This window comes from Martes martes, assembly GCF_963455335.1.
Source record: "Martes martes genome assembly, chromosome: 8".
Classification (NCBI taxonomy): Eukaryota; Metazoa; Chordata; class Mammalia; order Carnivora; family Mustelidae; genus Martes; species Martes martes.
In genome coordinates this window covers 15123658-15148749 of record NC_137895.1, presented here as the reverse complement: position 1 = coordinate 15148749, position 25092 = coordinate 15123658, and the positions used below count along the sequence as shown (strand labels likewise).

General features: G+C 46.6%; 1 protein-coding gene across 2 annotated transcripts in view; it reads left to right on the top strand.

Moving 5' to 3' along the window:
• Positions 1 to 22643: 22643 nt before the first annotated feature.
• ABTB3 (ankyrin repeat and BTB domain containing 3) overlaps positions 22644 to 25092 on the top strand; it is a gene marked incomplete at its 5' end in the record, with an annotated part of 295926 nt that continues 293477 nt past the window's right edge. For both annotated transcript variants that reach the window (XM_080811273.1, XM_080811272.1), the window contains one exon: positions 22644 to 23811. In XM_080811273.1, the coding sequence (XP_080667399.1) occupies positions 22644 to 23811 (1168 nt within the window). The remainder of the gene's footprint in view (positions 23812 to 25092) is intronic.

Below are 25092 nucleotides of genomic sequence, written 5' to 3'. Positions count from 1 at the left end.
CTCATCAGTCTGGCTCCCCTCTTCTTCCTGAGCACAATGCCTGACTATATTCGCAGTTAGGTACTGCTACATGACTGAGTTGTGGTCCATAGAACGGGAGAAGAAATGATGGGAGCCTCTTCTAGAACCGGTTGATGAATATCTCCTATGTGCAATTCTTGTTCTCTTTCCCTCACCTTCCAGCTGAAGAAAGAGAATCCGGAGATCCCAGGGGAGGGCCCAACCACAAGGTGGAAGGATCCTTGGTCCCCAAAGAACTGCATGGACCAGAGATCCCCCCACCCAACCCAAACCACACTGGATTGTGAGCTAAGCAAGAAATAAACTTTTCTCGCATTCAACCACTGGGATTTCAAGGGTTGTCTTGTTATAACCATTAACTTTCCTAGCAATTTGTGCAATTATCTACTTTGCAGGATTGTTGTGACAATTCAGCAAACTTGTCAAATGCCTAACTTAGGGGCTCAATACATAGTCATTGGGACCATCAAGTATTAATAATTTCTATAAAAATGGTGCAAAACAGATGCTCTGGGACTCTGAGGGAATGTGGTGGTTTCTTCTCTGGCCCTCAGCTCCCTGGGTCTGGGCCCTGCCAAGCCACTGAGGCTGTATGAAGTCTGAAGTGCTGGGAGAGCTGAACTCGCAGTTCTCTGATACCTGCCCAGAGGCCAGCAGATCTCCCAGTGCAAGAGATTGAGGGGAAATGTGCACAGGCTTGCAAATAGATGCAGTCATTTAAAAAAAAAAAAAAAAAGCTTGTAGTTGTCTCTAGAATACAGACAAGCAGAGGAATTCGGCTCTCAGAAAGCTCTTCTCTGTTTTCCCTGATGATGACTGATGTTGGAAATGAGATGCCTAGACATGGCAAAGCCACAAAGTGCCTTCTGAATCAACCATGGAGCCAGCCTTAAATGTGTTGTAAGAGGCTTTAATTCTTGGAGAGCCAGCTGTCTTTGATGGGATATATTGTATCTGGTAAGTCAATTAACAAGTGTTTTCACTTAAACAGAATATAGAGTTCTCCAACCTAGAACTTGTAAATTGGCAACCCCGCTGTTAAAAAACTGAGCTTTGCCAACTTTTAAAAACTGGAAGATTTTACAGTATTTGTGTTTCTAATATCTCTCTGATAATCAAATGACCTGTAATGCTGGGCCCATACTTCCGACTGCCAATGATTGCCTGGTGACCCCACTAGATGTGGCAGATACTGTAACGTTTGCCTCTGGACTTACCCAAGCCCTTTCTACCATCTACACTACTTGTCTGACGCTGATAGACTTTTGAGTTTGCAACCCCTTGGTTAACTAGTATCATAAATATGACTTCAGGATATGGTATAACTGTTAGTGGTTATGATTTATAGCTATCATCTTTATGCCAATGATATTTCAAAATATATGCATTTATTTGTTCAAAAATGCGAGTTGCTGTGTGCAATGCACTGGGCTGAGTATTTATGGTGATACGTAGATGAGTTTTGCTCTCAAGAAGTCCTCAGTCCAAGAAGAGATATATAATATGTGCAAAAACTATACTAAAACGTCTCAAAATATCAATTTCCAGGGAAGGAGAAGAGAAAGATTTATTTCTCCTGAGAAGATAAAATAAAGCTTCATGAAGGAGGAAGTATTTATGCTGGTCTGTGAAGATTTGGTATGATTCAAGGCTGTAAAAATTGCAGAGATGGACTAGGAAGGGGGAACAGCCCAAGCAAAGGCATGCAGATATTCAAGTATTCAGTATGTACAAGGAATGACCAATAATTAAGTTTGATGGGAGCATAGGATTCATGATTGAGAGTGGTAGGAAATTAAAAAAAAAAAAACAAAACTAGATGAGACTAAAGCATTAAGGTTTGCGTATCCTACACAATATCCCTGCACCCCACACATATTTGACACATAGTGCATATTCAATTCACATATGAATGAGTGAACAATCTGGGATAGAGTGTTTTCTCGCAAGTAAACTGAAAGTAGAGCTCTCTGGATTTGGAATTCTTGGTCTGGCATCCTCAGAGATATCCCCATGACCCTAGAATTTCTAGATGTTTGGCTTATTGGTAAGAGCAACATCACAGAATGTTCTTCTTCTTGCTTGGTGAGGGGTGAGTGGTAGAAGCAGAGCAGGACCAGGGAAGCCCTCCCAAAGCCTTGGGAGAGCCATGGACTCTGTGATGGGGGAGGAGTAAGTGTCACAGACCATTAGAGATGGATTCAGGGAATTGGGGCTCTAGGCTTTCTCTGCCATTGTCTTGCCGTGTATTCTTGAGCAAGTTCCTGGAATCTATGTGCCTCAGTTTCCTCATCTGTGAAAGAGGATAACGATTTCCAGCTTACAGGATTGTTGTGAGGGTGAAATGCACATGGCATGAACACATCTCTCAGAAGACCCAGTGCAGGGCCAGTTCAATAAAGATGGGCTCCCCATTATTTCCTCTTTCCCAAACAGGATGCAGGAGCTTGTCTTCTTTCCCACACTCCTCTGGAGTGCTCATTACTCCAGGCCATTCCTAGCAGCACAGGGTTGCCAGATACTCTCATTTCAGACCAGCGGTCTGTATCTAATGCCAAGGGTTGAAATCATCTCTGAACAAGAGTGGGTTACTACTCAGCATCATCCCTAAGCCAATGGCCAGAGCAGGAAATGGTGCGGACATTGGCAAACTGACAAACAAGGCCTTCAACATTGCCTAACTCATCACTCCACGTTCAACAAGCTGGTGGGGGAAAGAGTTCAGCATATTGAGCACTCGCTGGAGCCTGATCCTCTTCCAGGCACTTTCACAAACATTTCCTAACGGAGGTCTCACAGTAATCATGGTATTATCCCTATTTTACAGATCAAGAAACTGAGGCTCAGGGCCATGAAGTGTCCTTCCTCAGTGTCTGACTTAACAAATGAGTGACTGGCAATGAGTGTATAAGTCAAATGTTATAAGTGATGAAGGATGGGGGGCTTCTTTGTTACGAAGAATTTACAGTGGAATTCCTACTTATGCATCACCTTTGATGATGTGGTTCCATGCTTCATGTTTTTTCATTTTGTTCTTTGCATTTGTTCTTCACAAATGAACATGACTGGCCAGATTATATCAGTAAGTGTCCATCTCAACTTAAAAGTTGACAGAATGTCTGCTCCCTATTCTCCCTCTTGGTTCTCAATAGCATTACGTTTCTGAGAGCTATATCTCTTAGTACTAATATCAGTGTTATCAATTTTCTATTTTTCACTCATTTTTATAGAACAATGAAGGGGAAATAAAATAAAATAGCTAACATTCATTAAGTGCGTACTATTTTGTGCAGTACTCATAAAAAATGTGTGGTGCGTTCTCAGTCGTGTATGCTGCATCATCAAGTATTTTCCTGAAAAGATGAGAAATTCTGTTTTGATTAGGCATGGATGAGAACCCAATCCTCCACTTAGGAATTTACATGTCTGATGCTTAAAGGAATTTTCCACAGACAGGTTCTGTTTCCCTACTTCTTAAACCTGGTTTCTCCCCCTCCACCCACTTCCCTCTAGAGCTAGGCTCTGTGGGACACTTTGGTAGCACTGTGCCTTCTCTAGCCCTGACCTTCAGGTTGCAGCGTTGGCTGAGTGTCACAGTAGGTTCTAGGAGTGTCCTGGAAACCATTTCCACAATGGGTGGCAAGCAATAGCCAAACAGACACATCACTGACTGTGAACGGCATAAACATCCCACTAGATCCAAACCAAATGGTTCCTCTTAGCCCAGATCTCCAAAATGCCCACGACCACTTCCATGCCACTGGACATGAAGAAAACTAGGAAGGAGAGGAAGTATTATTGAAAAACCTTCCTTAGGCAAATGAATTATTCATGCATGCATTCATTCATTCATTCATTCATTTATATGCAGTCCGTTTGCTAGGGGCCCATCCAGAGCCTTAGAAGAAACCCGTACAAGTGAGCCTATGTAACCGAAGCTTCAGGAACTTCATGGCAATCTACCTGTGCTGCCACAGCTAATCTGGAGTCAGCCAACTACCCTGACATCTGTATGTCCCTGGCAATGGGCATCACAGAGCGGGGATGGTAGCAAGCACAGGTCACTAACAGATGTAAGTGATGATGACGTGGTACAAGGGTCAGCAAACTAGGGCCCACAGGCCAAGTCAGGCCCACTGCCATGTTTGCAAATAAAGTTTTATTTGAATACAGCTGCCCTCACTCATTTACATATTGTCTGCAGTGGGTTTTGCGCTGCAAGAGCAGAGTGGAGTAGTCATTGTCACGGCTACAGTCTGGCTTATGAAGCTGAAAATATTTACAATCTGGCCTTGTATATAAAGTTTGGGAGAGGGGCGCCTGGGTGGCTCAGTGGGTTAAAGCCTCTGCCTTTGGCTCAGGTCATGATCCCAGGGTCCTGGGATCGAGCCCCGCATCGGGCTCTCTGCTCAGCAGGGAGCCTGCTTCCTCCTCTCTCTCTGTCTGCCTCTCTGCCTACTTGTGATCTCTGTCTCTGTCGAATAAATAAATAAAATCTTTTAAAAAATAAATAAATAAAATTTGGGAGAGATTGCGAAGGTCTCAAGAAGAGGAAAAATGAGGCAAGAAAAAGCTCATGCTAGATCCACACTATTGGGATTTGATCTGGTTCCACCATTTCCTGCCTGTGTGCCTTTGAGCAACTCAACTTTTCTGATCCTCGATTGCCTCATCTGTTCATGGGGATACGAGTTCTTCTATCGTAAATTTGCTATGCGGATTACTTGAAATGCTCTGTGTAAAGTGCTGGCACCATGCCTGGCATAAAGCCAGGGCTTAACTTATGTCCTAGGCCGTCATTACCTACAGCCATCAAGATAACAGTTTTTTGGTTAAAGTACTGTTGGCTCAGGTAGAAGGATTTTATGTGTGCCATGAAACCCTGTGGTTCGATGCTAGTGCTTTGTCCCCTGAGATATTCTCGTTGTATTCCACAGTGATACAACAGTTCTGATGTGACTGAGTACCTCCCATTGCCTCTCCAGTGACTCACAGCTCCAGATCACAACCAAAGTCTCAAACATTTTCCTTTTTGTCAGGACACTCACCATTTTCCCACAGTCAAGTATATTCTCTAACTCAATCACTCATTCACTTGTGTCTGCTTAGAAGAATTTCTGGATTTTCTCAGGGAACATCAGCTGTGGAGACCCCGTTGCTAGGGTTGCTACGTCATCTCCTTTCTTTTCTCATCCCAGATCACTCTTCATCATCTAGTGTATAACATGGGATGGGGTTGACAAAAGAAACCTTTTCAGAAATAAATCTGAAATCAGTGAAAATACTTTTGACTGCAAGTCAGAGAAAATCCAACTAAATTTGGCTTAAAGAATAAGGACATTTATTCATTCATTAGCTCTCATAACCTTAAATCGAGAAGTAGGGTGGTTCCAGAGTTGGAGACTCAGACCGCTTGGTAACGTTAGTGGACCATCAATGGTTCCTTCCATTGTGTTGGCTCATGATCCCAGAATGGCTGCCCCAGCCGCAGTCATCTCATGCTGATGGCAACCTCAAAAGCAGAGAAAAGTTTCCATGAAGCTAATGAAATTTGAGCTTCAAGGTCTCTCGCTTTCACGGGCCCTTTCAAGGCCTGGCAATGTGCTCAGGTGGCCATATACCTTTGTGAAATTTTTGGAAAGAAACTATGTGCATTTTCTTAATTAAAGAAGGTACTTCAAATTATATAAGTGTTATGCCCCACAAAATCCAGACCCACCCCTTGTCCTGAGGCAGTAAAGAAACAAACAAAACAATAGCAATGACAACAAAAACCTGTCCTAACCTTGGTCCTTTTTCTAAGACTATAGAAGCTTCCTGGAAGCTCCCCTCCCCACACTCCCCTTTACATCTCATTGGCCAAATTGTAACACATGCTCATGATTTAATAGTTACTTGGTGTGTTGGGTCCAGGTTCTCTAAGAAGCAGATGTTGGGGTAGGATTGAACATGCTAGAAAGGTAGTAGGGGGAATGTCTGACAGAAAATGGGAAGGAGCTAGAAGGGACGGGATAGCCAGCAGACAGTAACATGGGTCTGACCCTGAGTGAAAGAGAGAGGGAAGAAGGAAGGCTGGGTGAAGAACGCACTGCAGTGCAGCCCAAGAAATGTTCTGTGGGGCCCTTGGCAAGACAGGGCAGTCACCTGTGGGAGGAGTCCCCCGTCTCCCAGAAATAAGTTTGCCTTAGTATCCCTGCCACTCTCTTGTCACTGACTGGGAGCAGTCCAAGGGAAACGTGAGTCATGGCCAAGGCTGGGGTGGATTTTCGAGCATAGCCCATGGGCTGACTTCCAATTACACTCCCTACAGTAGGGGACCTCAGAGGCACATTCTCATGGCCACTGCATTTATCAAGGAGAAAGAGAACCCCATAGTTGGCACAGACCAATAAGGTTTCACCCCTGGGGTGGGGAAGGGGCCTGTCTGGGGACTTGGCCCCTCAGAGCAGGGAGAACGAAGGCGAGGAGTCTTGTCAGTGGAAGGAAGGAAGCAATGGTGATGGGGAGGCCACAGCAGTGTCAGTCAACCTCCTCCCCCTCCCCCCCAACATGGCTCTTGTACCAACAGGTGGCTGTTGAGCGTGTCCGTCTCAGCCAGACCTGAATCAGACATGGCTGCTTTTTATCATGAGCCTTCCCTGTCCCCAAGGCCAACCTAATATGTGCATTAGACAGGAGGAAAATAACTTCTCCATTATGGCTGTCCAAATCTTAGTATTTGTGATGAGCCCATTCTACCATGAAGTCAACAGAATGCCCCGGTCCCAGGTCTGATTCCCTGCAGATCACCTGAGCTCGGGGCTGGGCTGCTCCTGGTTTTGATTTTTGTGCGTGTGTGAGCCTTGGTGTCCCGTGTCTCTTCCAGTCTAGCTGATTTCATGTTGCCTATTTAAAATCTCCCCCCACTGTTTCAATTAGATACAAAGTTCTTCATGTTCTGCTTGGCAAATCAGGTTGCCAAGCACTTGGGGTCCTCCCCTCAGGAGGGAAGGTGGGCATCATTAATTCCGCACAAGGGATGGCAGGTTGAATAAATCATTTGAGGAACACTGTCAAACTCTCGCCAAAGACTGGGAAACCAAGGGAATATTTTATGTGACACAAGCCTGGACTGTGGCTGTCCTTTCTGAACTGGTCTCCCAGCTTTCCCTCGTGCCCTCTACCCTTAATTTTTATTCTCTACCCAACACCCAGAGTGATCATGTTAAGATGCGTTTCCGACCATGTCACTCCCATACTCAAAGCCTTACAAGAGCTAATCAATTACTTCTAGTAAAAGTCCTAGTCCTCACACCGATTTACATGGCCCTGCATTAGGGTTCTGCAAACTATGGCCCTCAGGCCAAACCCAGCTGCCCGCTGCCTGTTGCAGAGAAAGTTCTGGAATCACCACACCCTTTGTTGACATGATGTCTTTGGTTGCTTTCCTGAGCAGTTAAGCCATTACAGTGGAGACTACATGGCCTGCAAAGGCTCAGATCTTTTGGCTCTTTACAGGAAAAGCTTGCTGACCCCTGCTCTGGTTAACCCCTCTCTTCCCCACTGCCACTGCCACCTGTCAGACCCCAACCTCTCCCATTCTCCTCTTTGCTCACTTTGCTCCCTCAACACTTAGCCCATTGCTGGCACTGGCTAGTCCCCCTGTGGGAATATTCTTCCCCTCAGTGTCTTTTTGCTCTGCTCTATCCCTAGAGCCTAGAATCATATCTTGTACGTTGTACATGCTCAAGAAATGTTTGTCAAATGGACACATATAACATTAAAGGTTCGGAATTCTGCTGCCTCCCAAATGAAGACCCAAACGACGTTGGCCAAGTCAAGCCAGTAGGGCGGCTCACGATGTCATCAGGGCCCCTCGGCTCCTCCAGCTTTCCTCTCTGCCACCTGTGGTGGACGTTTCTTTTCCCCACGGTGTCCTTGTGGGTACAGAAGTTCAATCCACCTCTGGCCTCCCTTTCCTGTTCTGGGCTGGTAAAAAAAAGAAGTGAGGGTGAAGAGGGGGTGACATTCACATCAAGAAAGCAAATCCTTCCCAGGAACGTCTCTCAGACTTCTTCTTGTGTCCCGTAGGCCACCACCGAGCCCTGCAGCTACCCTCTGCTGCCGGAAAGATTAGGAAATGTGGTCTTCTAACAGGACACGTGACTATCTTGAAGAAAATCAAAGTTCTTTTTTTTTTTAAAGATTTTATTTATTTATTTGACAGAGATCACAAGTAGGCAGAGAGGCAGGCAGAGGGAGAGGAGGAAGCAGGCTCCCTGCTGAGCAGAGAGCCCGATGTTGGGCTCGATCCCAGGACCCTGGGATCATGACCTGAGCCGAAGGCAGAGGCTTTAGCCCACTGAGCCACCCAGGCGTCCCTCTTATTTTTTTTTAATATTTTTTTATTTATCTGAAAGAGAGAGTGCACACATGAGCAGGGGGAGAGGGAGGGAAGGAGAGGGAGAAGCAGGCTCCCCGCTGAGCAGGGAGCTTGATGCAGGGCTTGATCCCTGGACCCTGAGATCATGACCTGAGCTGAAGGCAGACGCTTAGCCTGCTGATCCACCCAGGCTCCCAGAAATCAAAGTTCTAATGGTAGGAGAAAGGAGAGGTGGATATTGGAGAGGTGACTTGTAGCATCTGTCATATCTGGCCTTTGATTTTTTTTTTTTTTTCTCAGTTGGGAGAAGTATAGAGGGAGAAACCTGGGAGAACTTCCAAGACTTTGGCAAAGTGCCAAGGGCTGATTTTTACTAGAGGTCAGTCCCAATGTTCTCTATCGCATGGCCTTAGCTCCCCGAATATCCCTTGACATTTGTCCCGTCCCTCATAAGGTTTATCTCATTGCCCACAACTGAGTCTCGGCTGTTAGCACTACACGCAGCATACAGGAGACACTCTATTTCTATACTCCTATATGAATGAATAAAATCTCTATGACCATTTCTATATGAATTAATCAAGTAAAAGGGAAATGCATTGTGGAGAGTGTGTGCACACACACACACATAGGTACATATATGTGGGTATCTAAATGCCTATTTCCATTTGTTGTAGGCTCCCTCTATACCATCATATAAATTCAATTCTGGCAACAATCCTGGGAAACCAATACTAGCATCTCCATTCTGTGCTGAGGATTACAGAAGTCTCCGTTTCCAGGCTCAGTGACTTAAAGGGACACAGCACACAGCTAATAAATGGGCAGAGGCAAGACTTGAACCCTAGCTTGCCGATTCTAACGCCACGTGCTCCTGCTCACACTCATTCATTGAGTCACCCAACAGATATGTACTTACTTATGGCTTCCGGTGTGCCGAGTACTGTTGCAATAATCATATTTCCTGTGTCGGGAAAATATTTTTCAAATGGAAAGATGTAAATTTTGGCCGGTGAAGGGTAGGATGGAGAGATTAAAATAGATATGCCCTACTTTTTTAATGTATGTGTTTCCTAGGTAAAGAACTCACCCCAGAGCCTCCAGTGTCAGGCTTATTTTAAATTTCTCAACAAGTTTCATTCATGTGCACATTATTTGTTTAATGAGGTTAGAAATTACCTGAGATCAAGGAGTAAGGAATATGCCGTATTCGTTATTGAGTCTCAGTCTTAAACTTGCCTGCTGTTAGGACAATGATGACTACCCCGGGTTCAAGAGATTCCTGTTGAATGAAACAGAATTAGTATCAGACAAGGTTTTGGGCTGCAAGCAAGAGAAACCTGCCCTGAGGGACGTATGCAGGAAAGGGGTTCATTGGTGGGATACTGGAAGGGAATAAGCTCACAGAGCCAGCTTCATAGCTCAGGCGGAAACGAAGAAAGGTTAGAAAAAAATACAGCCAAGGTCATGGCTTCTTAAGCTGATAACATTGGCACCACCATGACTGGACGCTCCATCTGCCGTTGCTGGACTCCTGGGCCAGCAAGGCTATGCTGGCGTGACAAACCACTCCAACATCTCAATGGCTTAAGTGACGAAGATTCATTTCTCATTCCCATTGTATCTCTACAGTAATGGGCAGGGTGACTCTGCTCATCAGAGTCATTCAAAGTTCCAAGCCAATGGAGGCCTTGTGCTTCCATGATCCCAGAATCTGGGAAAGAGAAGGATAAGGGCAGCCCATCAACTGAACCGGCTCTTAAAGCTTCTTTTTGATGTGGTGTATTCTACTTCCCCTCCCATTTCTCTGACCAAAGCAAGGTGTATCACCATGCCCAGTTTTGGGAGGAGGGTGGGGAGTGTAGGAAATGCAATTCTATGAAGTACCCATAAATAAGAATTTTTATATTTATGATCAGCTTTGATGACTTCACAAGCTTTAATGCTACTTCCACCACAAATGCTAGCTCACTAGCTCTGTGTTTTGTGTGACTCTTAAAATTCAAAATCTGGAGGCACCTGGCTTGCACTGTATCGCATGCAACTCTTGATCTCGGGGCTGCACGTTTGAGCCCCACGTTGGGTGTAGAGGTCACTTAAAAAAAGTACAAAATCCTGGTGGAAGCAGCCCTCCAGGCAAGGTTAGGTCATGTCAGGTGCTCCATCAAGAAGGCACAGGAGGGGGGCACAGTGGGTGGCTCAGTGGGTTAAGCCGCTGCCTTCTGCTCAGGTCATGATCCCAGGGTGCTGGGATCGGGCCCCACATCGGGCTTTCTGCTCAGCAGGGAGCCTGCTTTCCTTCCTCTCTCTGCCTGCCTCTCTGCCTACTTGTGATCTCTGTCTGTCAAATAAATAAATAAAATCTTTTAAAAAAAAAAAGAAGAAGGCACAGGAGGGAGGGCACAATCTAGTCAGTCAGAAGGCCATAACCACGACAGAATTCTTCCCCATCTCTTTCGGTTGGAATCTGTATTGGTGATCTGTTAAGTGTGCTTCTCCCAAGGTGATAGGTTCTAAAAGGGATTCTCAGATTGGGGCGAAGCTCTAAGCTCTTCAAGGAGACAGTGCTAATTCCTGAAAATTTGTTTTTTTAGGGCATCTGGGTGGCTCAGTCAGTTAAGCATCTGCCTTCGGCTCAATTCATGATCCCAGGTCCTGCTCAGCAAAAAGCCTGCTTCTCCCTCTCCCTCTGCCTTCCGATCCCCCTCCTGGTATGAGCTCTCTCTCTGCCGAATAAATAAGTAAAATCTTTAATATATATCCTCCACTGCCAGTAATCACACCCTTGGGTGTGGGTTGGGTTTGTTGACTCACATTTAACAGAACATATCAAAAGTGATGGCATGTCAATTCTGATATTAGGTTATAAAAAAACTGTGGCTTCCGTCTTGCCTTCTCTTGTGGCTACCTTCTCTTGATTTTGACTCAGAGGGAAAGAAACCAGCTGTTATTTTGTGAGCTACCCACGTGATGCCTCCAGCCAATAGTTAGTGAGCACCTGAGGCCAGCAACAGCCAAGTGAGTGATCTTGAAAGTGAGTCCTTCCTAAATGAGGCTCGAGACGACTGTAGTCTGTGGGACCCTGAACAGCGGACTTGCCTTAGCTGGACCTGAATTCCTAACCCACAGACACTGTGAGGTAATCAGTGTTTGTTGTTTTAATCCTCTGAGCTTTGGGGTAATTCTTTATCAGCAATAGACAACTAGAACATTCTTTTCATTCAATAAATACCTAATGGCATTATATGAAGCTCTTGGGACACATTGAGCACAACAGACCTGACTTCTGCCCTTATGGGGTTTAAGTTAATTTAAACGTGTTTCTATGCTGTGGGAAGAGACAGCGCTTTTAATATGCAAATGTTCTTCCTGACTCTCTAAGAGAGGGAGAATGGGTCCGTAACTTTTCAACTTTTTTTTTTTTTTGGTCTGCATTTCATAGGGCGAATGTTTTATGGAACACGCATTGGAAAATTCTCTATTAGCTAAATGAGTAAATGAATTAAAGTTGTAATTTCAAAGGCTTAAGCTCTCCTGCAAAAATTTCAGAGTATGCCCCCTTTGTTCATTATAGACTTAATAGCTATTCTTCTTTCCCTGGACCCTATGCACACGTTGCTAATTTGCTTAGCAAACATTGACTGATTATCTACTATGTTGACGGCACTGCAAAGCACCAAATTGTTACTTGGGTGATGGGGTTGCTGTATTTTTAATGAAGTATTTTTGGAAATACGCTAATTGTTTCATTTTGTGAGTAATGGTTTCAGACACAATATTTGGGCAAAGAGCAAAGGAGAGAAAGAATGGGATTGGCTAATGTTAAAATCAAAGGTCTGCTGAAAACACTAATGTGTACTGAAGCAAGGCATTGTCTTCAAGGAGAGGAGACATAATCGTTATTGAGACAGTGCCTGAAACACTTCATCGGACTGTATTTAAAATGTTTAAAGAACTCTTGGAATAAATAAAGCCCTGAAAAGGTCTTTCAAATTGAAATGAATTCTTGGCATGCCTTTCCCTCAACTACCACTGCTCTCTCCATCTAGCCCTCTTCAGAGAAGGCTGGAGAAACAGGGCTTTTGTCTTAACTGTCTAACATGTACCAAGCATTTCATATTTGAGATGGAAAGCAGTAGGGGAAAAGGGTAGCTCATTTAGGAAACAGATTGAAATGGCAATCCTATTTTGTCTTTGGCGCACTGTCCCTTAGGAATGCACGTGACCTTTCCAGATTTAATAAAATAGTAAATGTCCCTGGACCGACCTCTCAGCAAACAATGTCCCATTTCTACCCCTGGAAGGTATTTGGGGTCTGCTTTAGAAATGAGGCCGAGCTGGTGTTGGCAAAGGTGCTGAGAAATGAGATAGATTGAGGATTTTAAAGTAAAATGTGAAGATGTAAGAGGAAAATGTAATGTTTATCCTCTAGTAGGGCAGACTTTTTTTCCCTTAGCAAACTTAAACAGAAGGATTGACAAATTTAACTACGAGAAAATTAAAAAAAACTTGCTAGATGGATAAACAGACAAGTAAACAAATAAATAAATTTAAAGGGGAAAATGTCAAGCCATGGAGAATTACCTACAATACAGAAAAACTGTTACAGGGGCACCTGGGTGGCTCAGTGGGTTAAAGCCTCTGCCTTCTGCTCGGGTCGTGATCCCAGGGTCCTGGGATCGAGCCCCGCATCGGGCTCTCTGCTCAGCGAGGAGCCTGCTTCCTCCTCTCTCTCTGCCTGCTTCTCTGCCTATTTGTGATCTCTATCTGTCAAATAAATAGATAAATAAAATCTTAAAAAAAAAAAGAAAAGAAAAACTGTTACATTTATTTATTTTTTTAAAGGTTTTATTTATTTATTTGTCAGAGAAAGAGAGACAGAGAGAGAGAGCACAAGCAGGGGGAGCGGCAGGCAGAGGGAGAAGCAGGCTCCCCGCTGAGCAAGGAGCCCCATGATGGATTCCACCCCAGGACTCTAAGATCATGATCAAAGCAAAGGCAGTTGTTCAACCCACTGAGCCAGCCAGGCGTCCCAAAACTGTTGTATTTTTCTTTAACAAGTTGTTCTTAAAAATTATTAAGAAGAAGATGAACACCGCGGGACCTACTTCACACACACACACACACACACACACCCCGCAAAAAGGATATTCTCACAAGCAAAGGTATAAAAGACAAATATGTGAAAAAATTCAGCTTCAAGGGTGATGAAATAAATGTTAGACACTCTACTGAGAGGTAATAGTATAAGGCAGATCATGACACAGTCTCTGGATTCGGGCTCCCCAGGTTGCTGCTCCCTAGGTGGGCGACCTGGGGAAAGCTGCTGAAACTCTCTTTGCTCAGTTTCCTGATCTGTAAAATGAAGGTTATAGGGTAATGACAAGGGCGAGGCAAGTTGATGTATGTCAGACTCCTGGAATAGCGGCTTGCACATTAGGAATGTCATATAAATGTTAGTTATTATTTCTCTGATTCAATTGATAAATATAGAAATGATACTAGCAGTGGTGTTAATGGTGTGGTGATGCCCTTTTGTACACTGCTGGTGGGCATAAAGTGGTACAATCTTCTCCCAGGGAAAGTTAGCTTCCTGCAGCAGGTTCTTAGAATGCTGCATTGCCTTGGACCAAGTTTCACTGTAGGAATTTTTCCCAAGGAAAATAAGTCGAATGCACTTAAAAAATAACTGTCAAGATCTTTTTTTTTTCCCCGAGCTGTGTACCGTGATGCAATACTAGAAAGAACCAAAATGTCCAAAAATAATAGATTCATTGAACCAATTATTGGACATCCATTCAGTAGAATTCTCTGTAGTCATCAGATGATGTAAGGAAAAACCACTCCAAAGGATATTTGGGGGACAACTGAAATATGAATTATATGTTAAATAATGTTAATACATCAATGCTATTTCTTGGGTGTGCTTTGTAAGAGAATGTAGTATGTGTAGTGGGGATACATGCTGAAATGTCATTTTGGTATTTATTGAGTGGAGCCTTTTTAAGTGTCAGGCACTGTGCTAAGTATTTTACATACATTGTTTCATGTAGCTAAAGCTCTATGAGGTAATGGGGAATCATGATTTTCCCCACATAAAAAAATAATATAAACTTAGAGGTTAAAAACTTATCTAAAAACCACAGCCAGTCACTGGTAAACATGGATCTTTATGACCTCAAGTCTACACTCTTAGTTACTGCTCTTTCACACAGGGAAAAGAGCAGAAGGCTGTTGTAGCTGCTGACAATGATATCAATAGCTAATAATTTTCAATGAAGGCTATAATGGAAGCCTGTGTTTAATATTTCAAAGAAGCAGAGCAAAGAGAAAGGCTAGTTCTACAGTGCAGGACAGGATGAGTGTGGTAGTTCTTACCAAGTGGTAACATTTGAGATGGGCTTTGAAGGATGCATAGAAGTCCAATGGGCAAAAAAAAGGGGAGGCATTCAATACGGAGAAAATAGCATGAATAAAGCCACACAGTGTATTTAAGCAACTATTCTTAGTTTGTAGAGAGCGTAGAAGCAGGTAACCAGGGTAGATGGCAGTGAGACTGGACAGTCCCACAGGAGGTGATGAATTAGTTTACCAGACAAGGACAGTGAGAATGAAGAGGGGACAGAATCAAAGCTTCTGTTTCTGAATGTTTGTAGCATTATGTTGGGTCGCTCCATAATAGATACATGTCTAGAAATAATCTTCTTGTCTTCCTGAACTGGTCCTTCGCTTGTTTATGCTCATTTCCATACCTCCCCTTCTCTTGACCTGCTTTGTCACCTTTGTATCACAGGCACTACCTTTCCCAGACTCCCTCACCCTCCAGCTTCTTGCTGGGTTTGGCTAATGGGAAGCACTAGCAGAAGATAGGGGTTGGGGAATTATGGAGAGCCCAAAGTTTTTTAATCCCTTTCTGTCCACCTCAGGTTGTGTTCTTGGCAGGAGCTGTGTCTCATCCTTGAGTCCAAACCCTGCCAGGCAGCCCCTCCCAACATAGAGCAACCACTCCAGCTCAGCTTCCATTTGGCTCTAGAGCCTGGCTTGTGAGGTCTTGTAACACCACCTTCTCCCTGTCTCACCAGCCCTAGGGTTGATAGCATCTTCTTGCTGATGCTACAGTCCTGGTTGTCTCCTTCCTGTCCCACATAGCTCCTCAGCTCTGCCATTTCTTCTGTAACTGATTCTTTGTATTAGATTCCTTCAGATGGAAACACCTAGAGTGCTGTCTATTTCCTGGCTGGATCCCCCACTGAAGCAGAAGTTCCCAGTGGACAGGGACAGTACCTCTCCGTTCTTAGATTTTTTTTTTTTTAATTTTGAGAGAGAGGGCAAGAGAGAGAGCATGAGAAGGGGTGAGGAGGCAGAGGGAGAGGGAGAAGAAGACTTTCCACTGAGCAGGGACCTGATACAGGGTTCGATCCCAGGACCTTGACATCATGACCTGAGCCGAAGCAGAGGCACAACAAGCTGAGCCACCCAGACCTCTGTCCATGTTTAGAATTCCAAGAAGAGGGATATGGCAATCACTCCAGAAAGACTTGATTGATTTCTAGCCTTGGATCCCAATGATCATCATCATTAACTCTCTTGTGTGGAATCTGAAAGGAGAAGAGACACAAGGAAGGGTAAGGAACTCTAGTTCTGTCTTCCTGGTGCTTTACTTGGGTTATGGTCCAGTTTCCACCTATCTACCAATTCATTCATTCATTCATTCAACAACCATGTATTGAGTGCCTAGTAAATGCTGGGCACTTTTGTAGGGCACATTATTCTAGCCGTGATGCTTTCCTTTGGAGTATATTTTAGTAGAAGACTTTGGTGCAGCAACAAGCCACTGGGGAGAAGGGACCTGTCCATTTTCCCTAGAGTCGCTGCCCGGAGATCTTCACCAGATAATGTGGTTACGAGATGGAGCATTTCAGGTGGAAAATAATGACCAGACACTGTTCTACTGATCTCATTTAATCCTCACAGGCAAACATTGATGCATGTGGTATTATTCTCCCCAATTAAAGATGAAAAACTGAGGCATGGAGAGGCTGAGGGATTTGCTCAAGGTTACATGGCTGGTAGATAATTGAACCTACTTCTTCGTCTTCCTTTTTTTTTTTTTGTTTACATATTTTTATTACATTTACATTTATTACAAGATCAAATTAGGAATGAGCTATAGAAGCAATAAATGCCCCCAAACATTGTTATTCAGGCTACTGACACATTTACTTTCATCCTTTTAAAGAGAGGTGATTTAACAGTGATACTGTCTTACAGATAAATAAATCTGAGTGAGAAACACTATCTCAACAACCATTTCTTAACTGTAACAGAAAATTCATTATAATCTTTTGATGTCCCACCTGTGGTTAGAACCTGGGTTTGCCTTTGTTAATTACCTTTCTCCCTGTGGGGGAGGGGGACACAAGAATAAACACACCTTGATATATCAACTCAGCCCACTTCTAATGTAAGTGGCCTTGCTGCTCGGGCAAAGTAGATGTGTCAGAAGCATGTGCTGAAGCACCCAACACGTGAGAATCCAGCCAAGCAAAGCTGGTTCACCTTATGGTTGTTGGGTTTTGTTTTTTTTTTAAGATTTTATTTATTTATTTGGCAGACAGAGATCACAAGTAAGCAGAGAGGCAGGCGGGGTGGGGGAGGGCAGGCTCCCTGCTGAGCAGAGAGCCCGATGTGGGGCTCGATCCCAGGACCCGAAGATCATGACCTGAGCCGAAGGCTGAGGCTTAACCCACTGTGCCACCCAGGCACCCCTGGTTGTTGGGTTAGTTGCTACACTTTCTCTTGGGCTTCTAGAATGCAGAAAGACAAAGATTATGTTACTTCTTTGATTAACCAGTGGGCTTCAGAAAAGTAGGCAGAAAACAATTTAATTTTCTTTTGACAGTAGCTTTCTGGGCTCTGGTAAAAATGATATGTATTTTGATATGATATGTATTACATCAAAGTTCAGAAGTACAAAGAAGAAAGTTGAAAATCATGAGGTTAAAAAAGGAGAGAAAGAAGGAAAAAAGGGATACAACTAGAATAAACCAAACTCCTTCAAAAAGAAAAACCCTCCAGAAATCCAACAAACTATTTATAGGTGTTATTTCCGTCCTTTCAGGCACATTTACATGCTTATAGACATATTTAGTTCTACATAAAGCATTTTACACAAATGGGATCATATTACATATGCAATTCCAAAACCTATTTTCAAAAATTTCTTCACTCACCAATATGATGTGGAACTAAAGATCACCACCATTATTCTTTGCAACTGCGTGGTATTACCTTGTATGAGTCACTATCATACATTTCATCAGACCTAATTGAAAGACATTTAGATCGTTTCCCAAAGTCCTATGTGAAAACATTACCAAGATCATCCTGTATGCTTTTAAAAAATTCATAAGAATCACCTTGGGTAATCAGAAGATACGATTTCTGGGAAATCACAAGGAATGCACACTGACATTTTGATATGTATTGGCGAACTGTCCTTCCAAAAGATTGCCTCAGTTTATGCCCCACCATGACACACATTCATCATGACTGAATTTAGAAATCTTTGCTAATCTGATAGGCAAAATAATCCCAGGAATTTAATTTCCTGGGGGGGTTGTTTTTGTTTATTTTTTAATCTTCAGTATATGTTTACTGTCCATCTGAATGTCTTAGAGGATAACATATATAAGACTTCTGGTTTCAAAGAAGAGACTTATTTGTATGCAAAGAGGTCCATCCCAGCATTACTTACACTAGTTAGAAAACAGCAACAACCAGAGGAGAAACCAACACACCAATTAAGATACAAACACGTGTTGGAATATTTTGTAGCCACACAAAAAAGAATAATTTTGGATAAATATCTAATGGGAATTTTTTTGAGGAAAGAAATCAAAATGCAAAGTAATTTACAGAATAATTCCAACTGTTAAACTATAAGTTTAGAAGAAAAAATATGGGAAACAAATTAGACTAGAAGGAAATACAAGAAATTATTCATGTAAATGATCTCTATAAGGTGGGATTTTGGGCAATTTGAATTTTCTTCATCACACACTTTTGCAGACATGGAATTTTCTAATACAGGGACTAATTTTTAACATCTGGTTGATGCATTCACTCTTCCTACTGTTTAGAGGTCTTTTACCTACAGATGCATAACATTATCATTAAGGACTTATTTTAGTGAACTAAATGGACCTAGGCTTTGGTTTATCCATAATACTAAGGAATACACCCATTAGTACTGGCACTGCGCTAGGGGCCAGATCCTGGCTTTCGAGGGGTATGTCCCTGGAAGGTGGGAGAAGGCATATGCCCAACATCTACAGCATAAGAGAGAAGAGCATGTCTGCTGAGATATTAGGAAAACCTTCTGGGGAAGTTAGTATTTCAGCACATCCTGGAAGAAGTTGGATTTTTATGTAACAGTTGTCATTCTCCCGATGGCTCTATAAGAGATAGGTGTTTCTTGTAGAGGATAGGAAAATGCATAAAATGACAACAGACATTTTCCAGGGTTATTATCACATGTGGAACACTGTGTTCAGTCTTTACATGGAAACATCTCACTTAACCCCCAGCAACCCTCTAAAGGTGGCTGTGATTATTTTGTGCATTTCAAAGGCAAAGAAAGGGAGAATAAAAGATGAAATGAGTGAACACCGGGTACGTGATTGGAGAATTGGCAGAAGCAGTCCTGGAATGCAAGTTGACCTGGTGCTACAGAAGAAAATAAATCAATGTTAAGCTCATTCTTTCAGTCTCTCTTCCCCCGCCCTCTCCCCTCACCCCGCCCCCCCATGCATGAGGCTTTCCCCAGTCCTCTGCACCACTGGGAATTCTTACTTAAGCATCATCAGCACATACGTGGTAAGTGAAGGCATATGAGTGGGTGAGATCACCAGGGAAACATGCAGAGGAGAAGAAAAAGGGCCCTGGGAACAAAGCCAGAGCAAGAGATGGAGATACCTTCCCAGGTCTGGGCTGGGTGGAGAGCAGGCATGGGGAAAATTTCACAGTGATAACAATCTTGGAGCTGAACCTTAGAGGATGAGAAGTTTGCCAGGTGGAGAAGACAGAGACAAGTGTCCGGAGCAAAAGTAACAGCTTCTGCAAAAGCATATGGGATGCAAGGGATAACATGGTAACTTGGAAAACCAGCAAGTGATTTTATTATGGCTAAAAATAGAGTGTGTGTGTGTGTCTACATGAGTGTGAATAAACTTTTAGGAGGTTAGTGTGATGGTTCATAATCTATAGAGAGGAAGGCACGCTTTATGTCATTAAAGACCACGTGGTAGTTGGTTTTCCAGAGAATCAGATATGTGTGTGTGTGTGTGTGTGTGTGTGTGTGTGTGTGTGTGTGTATCTCCTATTGGTTCTGATTCTCTGGAAAAACAGAGAAAACAAATATATAGAGATTTATTATGAGCAATTAGCTCATATGAATAATAGAGGCTGAGAAGTCCCACAGGCTGACATATGTGAGCTAGAGACCCAGGAAAGCTGGTGGTATTCAGTCCAAGTCCAAAGACCTGAGAGTTGGAGGGCTGAAGAAGATGAGATATTGTCCCAGCTCAATCAGGGAGGTGGGAAAAAAACTCAATGAATTCTTCCTTCCTCTACCTTTTCTACTATTTGGATTGGATAATGCCCAGCCACGTTGGGGAGGGCGATCTACTTCCCTGGGCCCGCAGATTCAAATTCTGAACTCATCTGAAAAGACGCTCAGAGACCTATCCAGAGACAATGTTTAAACTGGGCACCTGTGGCCCGCTCAAGTTGACACATAAAATTAATCATCACGGGGGCGCCTGAGTGGCTCAGTGGGTTGAAGCCTCTGCCTTTGGCTCGGGTCATGGTCCCGGGGTCCTGGGATCGAGCCCCACATCGGGCTCTCTGCTCCATGGGGAGCCTGCTTCCTCCTCTTTCTCTGCCTTCCTCTCTGCCTACTTGTGGTCTCTGTCTGTCAAATAAATAAATAAAATCTTTTAAAAAATTAATCATCACGCTCCCTTATTAAAAGGTTTGGAATTTTATGGAAAGAGAGTCTGGGAATAGAGTGGAGAGATCCCTGAAGGCCAGCTAGTCAGTTTAAACTTTATTTATCTGGAAGGCAATTGGGAGCCAATGAATTTTTTTCAAGGAAGTGACAAGTGACAAGATCAGAACTGGGCTTTTCAAGATCCTGGACTGGATGGTTTGGAAAAGGAAGGGGCAGGGAGAAGGCCAACAGTTGGTAGAATATTATAATAGAGTGAGAGGTGCTGAGCATATGTGCTCCTGGGTACAAGGATGATAGCTATGAGGGGCGTGGTTTATTGGGAGTGAAATGATGGGTGGAGTTGGGATGACAGATAAGAGAAACATCAGATAATCTACGGAGTTATCTGGGAAAGTCCATTGTCGAACATTCAAACCAACAGTTCAAAAGCATGTACTTCCTTCATCCACCCAATTATAGCAAATTATTTACTGAGTGCCTACTCTGTGACAGGTCTATGCTCTGTGAATCCCTAGTCCGGTGTGCAATCTAGACATGTTATTGTATAGTAACTACCTAGTATTACAAGGACCCAGAAATCAACAGCTTTAAAAGGGGAAAGGGGCAGGTAAGGCACCCAGGTGGATACTGGGGATCTGGGCTGCCTTTCTGTAGGAGGGGATTTCTAAGCTGAAAATTCCTAACCTCAGGCAGAGGCCTGTGTGGGAGCTGGAACCCCCTGGTGAGAAGGTATGGTTTTTTTCATGCATATGTTATAGCTTTCTTTATCCAAAGAAGAAAACTCCTCCCTGCAAATTTACCTTTTTTTTTTTAATTTTATTTATTTATTTGAGACAGAGAGAGAATGAGAGAGAGCATGAGAGGAGAGAGGTCTACTGCAGAAGGGGAGCCGGATGTGGGACTCCATCCTGAGACTCCAGACTCAGTTGCCTAATCAACTGAGCCACCCAGGTGCCCCAAATTTACACTTTTAAGGCCCAGCTGTCTGGAACTAGGGGCACCAAGCTGGCAAAGTGGGACAGGAGCTTTCCCTCCTGGGGCACCTCCCAGGCCTTTGAAGGATGGGTGCAGGGTCGTCCTCCTGGTTATGGAAAAGAACCGAGTTAATGTGCCCTAGCGGCAGGTAGCTAAAATGTCCTGAGATTTCAGCCTTCCAGTGGTGTCCAGCGCCCTGGCCTCTGGGCTCCGTGGCCTGGTTTCTAACCTTGCTTCCACGGTGAAGAAAACTAGAGCTGAAAGAGGACCGTCTTGACTGGTTTGGGGACCCGAGGGTGGGGGGAGGGGTAAGGGAGAAAAAACACGCTTTGCGTATTAAAGAAAAAAAGGAAAGTGAAATCCAAAACTAAGCGGCAGGAAGCGACCCCAGGCCGACACTTCGTGAACCATTGGCGGGGTAGCACACCTTGGGGCAGGGGGGTGGGGGGGCGTCACCTGCTCAACCTGCCACCCTTCCATTCTGGTACCAAAGCCACGAGCCTGAGGGGCAGGGATAGCAGCAGGGAGATAACATTCGCGTCTCTACGTTGCCACCGGCCCCCCAATCCCCAGGCCGCTGCCCCCTACTTCCTGCAGCCCTAGTCACCGCCGGGGGCGTGTGTGAGGGGCGGGGCTACGTGGAGCTGAGGAATATATTTTTTTAAAAAAGACGAGTTAATTAGCATCCTCTGATCCCATTGGCTCTCCGCCGGCCCTGCTTTACATACGCCCGCCCTGCTGGCTGCCGGGGGTTTGCGGGGTTGGGCCGGGTTTGCAGCCGCCGCGGTAGCTGCTGCGCTTCAGTGCCGGGTGGGCGCCCAGCGAACCCCGGGCCCGGAGCCGGGAGCCAGCTGCCGGCTGAGCGGCTGCGGCGGCAGCATCTGCGTCCATTTCCGTCCTACGAACACTGAGGACGGCGGCCGGCGGCTTCTGCGCCCAGCAGGGCCCAGGGAGGAGCGGGTCGGACACTTTTTATTTTATTTGGGAAGAAAGGGGCGAGTCCCGGCGTGAGCTTCCCTTCTGGCCTCGCTAGCTCCCCAGTGCGCCCTAGCTCCGGCCCGGGCTCTGGAAGATGACTTCAGGGTCCGCCCGGCGTCTACCAGCGGCGGCGGCTCGGGTAGGCAGCCGAAAGTAGTAACACTTGGTAGTAGCAGCTGGTGAAAAGTGAGCCGAGGCAGCGCGGACTGGGCTCTCCCCGCGCGCCGGCGCCCGCTGCTCTCGCTGCTCCTTCCCCTCGGCTCCCCGGCGGCCGCAGCATGAAGTGGCGCAGCGATGGCCAGGAGAGGTAAGAAGCCTGTGGTGCGGACGCTGGAGGATCTGACGCTGGACTCGGGTTATGGTGGCGCGGCGGACTCGGTGCGCTCCTCCAACTTGTCCCTGTGCTGTTCCGACTCGCACCCGGCGTCCCCGTATGGCGGGAGCTGCTGGCCGCCTCTAGCTGACTCCATGCACAGCCGGCACAACAGCTTTGACACCGTCAACACTGCCCTGGTGGAAGACTCCGAGGGGCTGGACTGCGCCGGCCAGCACTGTTCGCGGCTGCTGCCGGACCTCGACGAGGTCCCCTGGACCCTCCAGGAACTGGAGGCGCTGCTGCTGCGCTCGCGGGATCCCCGGGCAGGCCCGGCGGCCCCCGGCGGCCTGCCCAAAGACGCGCTGGCCAAGCTGTCGATGCTGGTGAGCCGGGCGCTGGTTCGCATCGCCAAGGAGGCGCAGCGCCTGAGCCTGCGCTTCGCTAAGTGCACCAAGTACGAGATCCAGAGCGCCATGGAGATAGTGCTGTCCTGGGGCCTGGCGGCGCACTGCACAGCGGCCGCGCTGGCCGCGCTGTCCCTCTACAACATGAGCAGTGCCGGCGGCGACCGCCTGGGCCGCGGCAAGTCTGCGCGCTGCGGCCTCACCTTCTCTGTGGGCCGCGTGTACCGCTGGATGGTGGACAGCCGCGTGGCGCTGCGCATCCACGAACACGCCGCCATCTACCTGACCGCCTGCATGGAGAGCCTCTTCCGGGACATCTACTCGCGGGTCGTGGCCTCCGGGCTGCCCCGGAGCTGCAGCGGCCCTGGCTCGGGCTCGGGCTCGGGCCCAGGCCCGGGCTCCGGCCCCGGCACGGCCCCCGCGTCAGATAAGGAGCGGGAGGCACCCGGAGGGGGAGCGGCGAGCGGCGGCGCCTGCAGCGCAGCCAGCAGCGCCAGCGGGGGCAGCAGCTGTTGCGCCCCGCCGGTCGCCGCTGCCGCCGCCGCCGCCGCCGCCGCAGCCCCGCCGGCAGCCGCAGCCGCAGCCGCCGCCGCCGCCAACCACCACCATCACCACCACCACGCACTCCACGAGGCGCCCAGGTTCACCGTGGAGACTCTGGAGCACACGGTCAACAACGACTCCGAGATCTGGGGGCTCCTGCAGCCCTACCAGCACCTCATCTGCGGGAAGAATGCCAGCGGTAAGTGGCCGCGCTGTGCCGCCTCCTCCCACCCCACTTGGCCAACTCTGGTTGCAAGTTTGCCTCGCGCCCTCACGGCGTTCCCGCGTCGTTCCGGCCACCCACGACTGTCCCAAGCCTCTGAGAGGGCCGCGGAGCGGGAGGCGGCGCGAAACTCGCCTGCTCACTCGCGCGCTCGAAATCCGCGTACTTTACGCGGCTCCTAAGGTTCCCAAGTCCGGGAGCGCCCTGTTCCGCCCCTACTGCGGGGCGGGGCGGCGGCTGCCACCCTCAGTCTGTGGGAAGAACGCATCACCGTTTGCGGACACAGGTTTTATCATTTGGCCCTAGTACATATTTCTGCCAGAGCCCGTGTTTTGTTTTGTTTTGTTGACCTTGAAGATGCCAAATTCTCGGGCACACGAGTGTGGCTCCCTGGAATTCCGGAGGAGGAACATTCCTCCCTCCACCGACCGGCTCACGTACTTCCCCGCGCCCTCCGGGACACTGTGCTGGTGCGGGTGTACCAGAGGCCCCGCGGCCATCAAGGCAGAACGTTTTAGAGCTCGCACGGCCTAGAAACAGTGGGGGAGAGGGGTGTGTGGTGGGAGTGTGGAGCCGAAGACTTATAGGTCCCGAGTTTTCCCGGGGCAGTTTTTGAAGGCCGGAGCGCACAGCTGGTGGGTGCAGCGCGATGCACACCCCCTCCCCCCATTTCCGACTTCCCAGCTCAAGCCTCTCTAGGTTCCCGGTGGAAGGGAGCTGCAGCTGTCACCACTTTGCCTAAGGAGCGCCACTAGGGACCGGGGCAAGATGGGAGTGGGGCGGGGTTCTGGAGGGGGCTGTCAGTTTAGGGTGTCGTTTCCAGCAGGTTCTGTTGTCCCCTCCCACATCCCCTCTTTCGGAAGCGGGAGCTGGGTGGGTTTGAACCTGCAGTTCTGGAGGCGGAGGGGTTGGGGTCGGGGGCTCTTGTTTTGGAGAGCTCGAGCTGGCCGTCCTGCCTGTCTGCGAAAGCCCGAGCTAGACACTTCAAAGCTTCAGTTTTCCACAGGAAATGGTAGAAGCGTAACTGGAGACTCTAAAGCGAAATAAAACTTTGCTACATAGTCGGCGGTTTGGCCGGAGATTGCGTGGTTGGAGTTGAAATGCAGTCTTTCTGGGTAGATTTCATTCATGTTGCTGCCTGCCTGTTTCCCGGGGGCTGAAAGAGAGATGCAGCGGGCGCGGCCCGGCCTCTGGGGGTGCCGAGTGTGTGCATGTGAGTATGTGCTTGTTTGTGAGAGTCGGTGAGCCTGTGCGTGT